Raw genomic sequence first — 6596 nt, forward strand, 5'->3', positions numbered from 1 at the left:
AAAGGGTGGCACTCATTAATGTGAGCATTTTGAGCTGTTTCATTGGCATTATCCACCTGAGATTGTTTCTATTCATGTTTACCCTGAGACATGCCATAAAATATACAGTTCTGGGGGCCCCAAACACAGAGAGAAAACAGCAAAAACTTTTTGTCACAAAGCAATGAAAAATGAAAAAAAAATTTCTATTCAAGCATATATTCCAGTTTCTTCTTTAGGAAGTAGACCACGTTTGACTTTCATCCATAATAAGAGCTTCTTCTAGAACCTATCATTGTATGGGCAGGTACTGGGTCTTATTTTCTTAACATCTCCAGTAAGACTTTCTAAGAATGGATGTTCAATTAAGTGTTTTGGTAAAATACAAACCTTGAGCAATAAATCCAATTTACTGTGATTTAGTTTCTTACACATCCTTTAATATCATAAGCAAAGTAGGTATGCATCTCTTACATGTTTAAAAAAAAGAAAGCGTGGAGCAAAACAAAACATGAACTGAAAGTCTATTATTTTTTTGTATATCTTCTTTTCTCTCCTACTCTCAGGCACATTTAGGTTCTAATTCCATATTACCTTATGATACATCACCAAAGCTGACTATGAAATTTCAAATCACATTTCACATCAAATCAAACTTTCAACCCTCAACTTGGTAAACAGCAATGAAGACACACTTTATGGTATTGTTCTTTAGAACTTCTGAGTTCAAATGAACATTATGATAAAAAACACCAAACAGCTTTGTCAATAACTAATTTGAACATCACAAAAGCAAAGATTAGTAAGTTCTTTCAATCATGGAGTGGAGACTACCTTAGATCTCACTAGCAGCTAGGAAGGCTAGACTTGGTTTTAGAACGTTTCTTAGGCTTGGATGTAGTGCTTTTCTGGGTTGCACCTTCGGCATGAGCTCTGTCTTCTTCCCTCAAAGCTGCTTCATAATTGGATGGGTAGGTAGAGGAGCCAGTTTCACTGATATTGACCAAAAACTCCATCACCTTTACCTGGCTGGTTTCAGCATAGGCTTTTGGACCCCACAGGAACTGATAGCAAGGAGGATCACTGTCAGGAACCTGATGGTATTCCAGGTACTTTTCCTGCACTAGCTCTTCAGTGATGAGCTTTCTGATATCCCCAAAGATGAGGTGTGGGACCCCATCATAGATTCCTAATGTATTTAGGAAGTGCCAGACTTCCTCCTCTGGGGCACAGTAGCCATTTAAGTAGATCACACTTAGAAGAGGGATCAGAATGCCTCTGTTGGGAAGACCCATCTCACTGCTCTGACTTCCATCATCCTGGAAATCTAGCTTGCTGACAAGCTCATAGGATTGACCTTTGGGCTGGACTTCTTTCAACTCTAGGCCAAAAACCAGATCCAAGCGGTTGGAAGCTTTCTTGAAGACCTCAGGGAACTGCTCCTTGAAACGTTTGTTGACTACATTCAGCATTTCTTCTCTCAACAGGGGCTCTTTCTGTTTGTACTTGGTGAGCATGTACTCCATCAGCATCTCTGTCTTCCTTGTTAGAAGATCCTTCTGTGGGCTCTTAGTGGAGTGCTGGGCCCCAGAGAAGTTCATGGTTTTCTTCCATTGGCTCTTGGCACTTTTATCAGAGCTTTTGTGGGCAATGAAGATACTGAATGTGGTGGCATTAGAAAATTCTTGAAACAACTTGGAAAAGATATCAGAAGAGGCACGAGGGGCAGCATCTCCAGAGGCATGAGTAGAGGAAGAGGATGACTCTCTTTTCTCTGGTGTCATGGTCTGAGTATCCTGGAGCTCTTTGGACCTTGTTTTGGTCTGGCGGCGTTTCTCACGAGCCCGGGCCTTACTCTTTTGTCCCCTGGGCATGATGGGTATGGTCAGTGACAGCAGGAAAGAGTAGCTTACAGAGCAGTTGCCTTGGATATCTGGACAGGGAAAATGAGATAATATAAGCACCTTAATTATGTTTTGAATATACTGCCTTTTATCAATATTCCTTTAACTTTCCCCAAACCCACAGGGCTCCTGGTCTCCTGAGTAACCTGCAGGCACTGCTGAGGTTCAACAAGGCTCCCTGTCTACTAGTGTTTGAGCACCTTCAGTTCTAGGATTATATCAGCTCTTTGTAGCTTACGGGCTACTCCCCTCTGTTACTTTCATTTGACAGCTCAAAGGTTCCTTGTAATCCTGAGGGAGAAAACTTCAGGGAGCTTCAGTACAACTGCACTAACTGGGTACACAGAGTGCTGAGACTTAGCAAAGGCCCTCTGGGGTCTTCAGCCTTCCTTTAGGTTGCTTGCCTAAGTTCCCAGAAAATCTTGGCACCACCCACTCCATGCTAAACTTTTTAGATTGAGGATATTCACCCTTTTGGCTAAAATAAAAAGATGAAAGAAGTGTTGAAACCGGCAGCTGGCCTCTTTGCTTTCTGAAGGTAAAATGCCGTGAGAGCACTGATTGCGGCTAATAATGCCAGCATTTCATAGCTTACCACAAATCTGGGGCTCTAAATGGGCCTCTTTTTTTTTCCTGAAAGTGGTCACCTCATCATGGTTCATTGCCACACACTTTACTTCTGTTAGGCACTGCAAAACCAAAGCCTAAGTGAACCTATTCCACTACCTCTGGAAAAAAGAATGAGACAACATTTTATTTTGTCAGATTCCTCACAAGCCTTAGTAAGTCCTATACTGCTTTCAATATTTCACTTTGTTTCCAGCCCTTGCAACATACTACTTAAACATTCTTAACTAATACTTTTCTTTCTTTATTTGTGTATTTTGATTATACTAAACAATGTGAATCATCATGGAATTTTACACACACACACACACACACACACACACACACACACACACACAGTAGTTTGATTATATTCATTGGCCATTGTCCTGTTTTCCCTGCCTCCTTTTTCTTCAGAGACTTTTTTTTTCTCATAAACCACTTATATCTAAAATTGTATGTGGTTCTTAAATACAGGGTTAAATCCTTCTATGTTTTCTTTGTTCTGATCCTTGCACTCAAAACATTGTATCACTACACAATTCAGGTTGGCCTTGCTTTTTGAAGATATCTCTTCCTGCCTCTGCATCCCTCCTACATGCTCCCTTGCTATCTAAATACATGATATTTGGGGCGTTTTAGTTTTCTTTTTTTTTTTTTTAAACCATGTTCTTTTTACTGTTGTTTTTCTTTTTTGGAGTGAGGGAATGCTACAGAATCCCTAACCCCTGAGGATTTAGTCAGGTTGTTCCATGTTGACTTGCCTAATCTTCATGGGGTCTTCTAGAGCACAATGCAAAGGGGCAGAGTGTGGAAGCACAATTGTTTATAATGAGCATTCTTTATCACTTAGGGTCCAAAGTTTGGCTTTAATTGTGGTAAAGGATACCACCACAGTGTCAGGGTTCCTTTCCAAGATCAATGTCCCCTCTCTGTTCTGAGACCTTCCCAGATACATTGCAACCCACAGCGTTCTCAGAACAAGCCCGATGACATAAAGGTGGAATTGAGTGCAGCCTCTTTGCTTATCTGAGGGGTATCATCTTAGTACATATTCAGGTTCCTTACCTTGAGTGTGAAGGCTCCTTTTGGAACAGCAGCTGGTCTACGAGAAGGCATCCAGCATCTCTGCCAAGGGCACCAACAACCCAGTTCCTCCTCTTCCAACAGGAAGTGAGAGTAGATCACATCCGGTCAGGGGCTGGCTCTCAAGATAGACAGCAGGGCCAGGTTGCTAAGTAACCCCACTGTCAGTTCAATACGGAAGGCAACCTGTAATTCCTCACTGTATTCAAGCCTCATCAGACCTTCATACTCTTCAGTGTGTAGCACACAAAGCTCCTTGTTTGAGCCTCTGAAGCCCACTGCATCAAATGCCCCATTTTGCCCACTTTGTCTCCATCCATTTCTCAAATCCTCCTAAACCCCCTCATTTTGTATGCCTTGCCCCATATTCTTTGTCCCTCCCAAATTGGAACTTTCTTCTCTGCTTTCAGATAAACTTCCCTGCTTTCCCAGAGATAGGAGAGTAACAAGATTGCAATGTTGTCTGGTGTACCACAATCAGGAACAGTTTCTACCTTGTCCTAGGATCCTTTCCTCTATCGATTCAAATTTACCAGCAGCAAACATTGCCCTCCCATTTCTTAATCCTTGGAGTGGAAGTCTAGATAGGACATAAAGATTAACAGGTTTCTCTCTGGCTCACAGGGCTGAAAATAGAATTAAGACTTTTGATGTCCTCCTTTTATTCTGGAGTGGTAGCAGACCCAAGAAATTTTTCACTGTACTTATTGAAGCCCTTCAGCCTCCACAGGAAGCCCATATCTTCCCAGGTCACAGCAAATACTTGAGCCAAGCCTTACATGAATCCACAGCTGTCGTTTCTCAGGCCAGATAGCAGGACTCCAAGTTTCCCTGATTGGGGTCAGTCCTTCTCTTTCCCACTTAGGGTCTTTGGAATTTGAAAAAGAATTCTCCCTTGAAGAATTGAGACCTGTTCAAGGCAGAAATAGGGGGCATCCCATATTCCATATGCTGGCTCAACATAGTGGATTCTGAGGATCCTGAGACTTCTACTTTTCTGAGCCCACCTGCCATAAACATGCTCCTCACCCTTTTCACTCATGTGAGTGGAAGTGTACACATGCCTCAGTTAAGACTGTTTTCTCAACCCTCACAGATAAAGAAGTAGGGATAAGGCTTTCTCTCTCTTCCTTCCTTCCTTCCTTCCTTCCTTCCTTCCTTCCTTCCTTCCCTCCCTCCTTCCTTCCTTTCTTTCTTTTAAATTATTTCTTTCACAATTTCATACAAATATATAATGCATCCTGGGTACTCTCCCCCATCTCTGTCTTACATCCCTTCTATCACTGTAAAGATCCTTCCCTCCCTACTTGTCCATTTTCCAGATTCAGGACATTTGGTTTTATTGTGTCAGTGACTTAACACAGATGTTTTTGGTCTACCACTCTTTTCAGGGGCATCCTGTGAGTGGGTCTCCTCACCTTATCTCCATACAGTGACATCTTTCTGATTGTGAAGAGTTAAACTCAATATATTACATCTTGCCCATTATTCCCAGACACCATCCAGAAAACAAAATAAAAAAAAAAATAAGCACATAGCTCAGCTTCATAGCTCCCCCTAAGTTCATAGTTAAGAACAGGACCTGGCCATGTGTTCTTTACCGTCTCTGGTGTGAGTTCTTTCCCAATAAGATTGCTTTGCCTCTATTTTCCTGTTGGGTAAGCCACATTAGGCTAGGAATGCTCACGTCTTATGAGAGCTGAGAGTAAAGTCAATATTGCAAGGGACTACAATTTTCATCTTCCTCAAATAGTGTTAATTTAGGTTTCTTACTGGGTATCTAAGAACTGTAGTTACCACCAATGTTCTGTCTCACCTCAAGGGAGATGTCTAGTTTGAATAGCCTGCCTAAGGCATGTGAGGACTGAGTGCAGGTTTATTTATTATGTAAACAGTATTCTACCTGCATGTATGCCTGCATGCCAGAAGATGGCACCAGATCTCATCATAGATGGTTGTGAGCCACCGTGTGGTTGCTGGGGATTGAACTCAGGACCTCTGGAAGAGCAGCCAGTGCTCTTGACTGCTGAGCAATCTCTCCAGCCTTGAATGAAGGTTTAGAAGGATTGATAAATAAGACTATAATTTTTAAATCAGTTGGTATATTTTTAGTACTCTTCATAGAGTTCTTTTTCTCCTTCCCTTAGAGATTTTTTTGAAAAATGAAGTGTCCATGAAACCTCTCAAACATTGTCCCTACAGTAAAGTTGACCACTGGCACTTTGAGTCTATTGTGAAGTGAGGGTAACTCCATGTAACATGCCAGGCTCTGAGCCACAGATACTGAGTTGTCAGAGAAAAATGCTGGCAATGTATATCCTCTATGACAATTAGTATGAGTTTGATATTACCCCTGTTTTAATTGATTTACCTCAGTCACGGAAAATATCTCTATGCAGAATGTTTGTATGGTTCCTAAATTTGCAATTACTTGACATTGTGCATGCAAATAATGCTACTGTCACAATGTATCATCTTTTTCTCTCTTTTATTGAAAGGTTCATTTATGTAATAATTTATTAATTCCTTTGACTCTGTACTCTAATTTGATGTTTTATAAACAGAATTATTCAGAATCCTTTAAGGAGTTTAGACCTAAGATTAAGTGAAGACATGCTTGCTTTTGTTAATACTGCCAATTTTCCACAAGATATTGGATATTTCATAAGAGTGTAGCTATATTTGAGGATATTGTGAAGAAATGTGAATTAAGGGATGTAAGGTTTGCCTTAGGTACAAAGGGTATGCAATGAACAGTGTAGGAAAAAGAAAAATTCACACTGGGAACCTAGTCTCACTGATGCTGATAACTTGTGAACCTGACCACATACATGCTCTAGGCCCAAAGCAAAAGAATTGTAAAAAGAAAAGATGCTACTTAAGAAAGGAATAGCTGGCCAGGCATTGGTGGCACACGCCTTTAATCCCAGCACTCAAAAGGCAGAGGCAGGAGGATCTCTGTGTATTCGAAGCCAGCCTGATCTACAGAGTGAGATCCAGGACAGGCACCAAAGCTACACA

At 41.2% G+C, this 6596-nt stretch overlaps 1 protein-coding gene across 1 annotated transcript; it reads right to left on the bottom strand.

The window, feature by feature from the left end:
- Positions 1-824: 824 nt before the first annotated feature.
- On the bottom strand, positions 825-1853 carry LOC118574684 (melanoma-associated antigen B4-like). Its single transcript, XM_036175607.1, has one exon. It carries the CDS (start codon positions 1851-1853, stop codon positions 825-827), a length of 1029 nt encoding a protein of 342 aa, XP_036031500.1.
- Between the last annotated feature and the right edge of the window lie 4743 nt (positions 1854-6596).

Source organism: Onychomys torridus, chromosome X (assembly GCF_903995425.1).
Source record: "Onychomys torridus chromosome X, mOncTor1.1, whole genome shotgun sequence".
Classification (NCBI taxonomy): domain Eukaryota; kingdom Metazoa; phylum Chordata; class Mammalia; order Rodentia; family Cricetidae; genus Onychomys; species Onychomys torridus.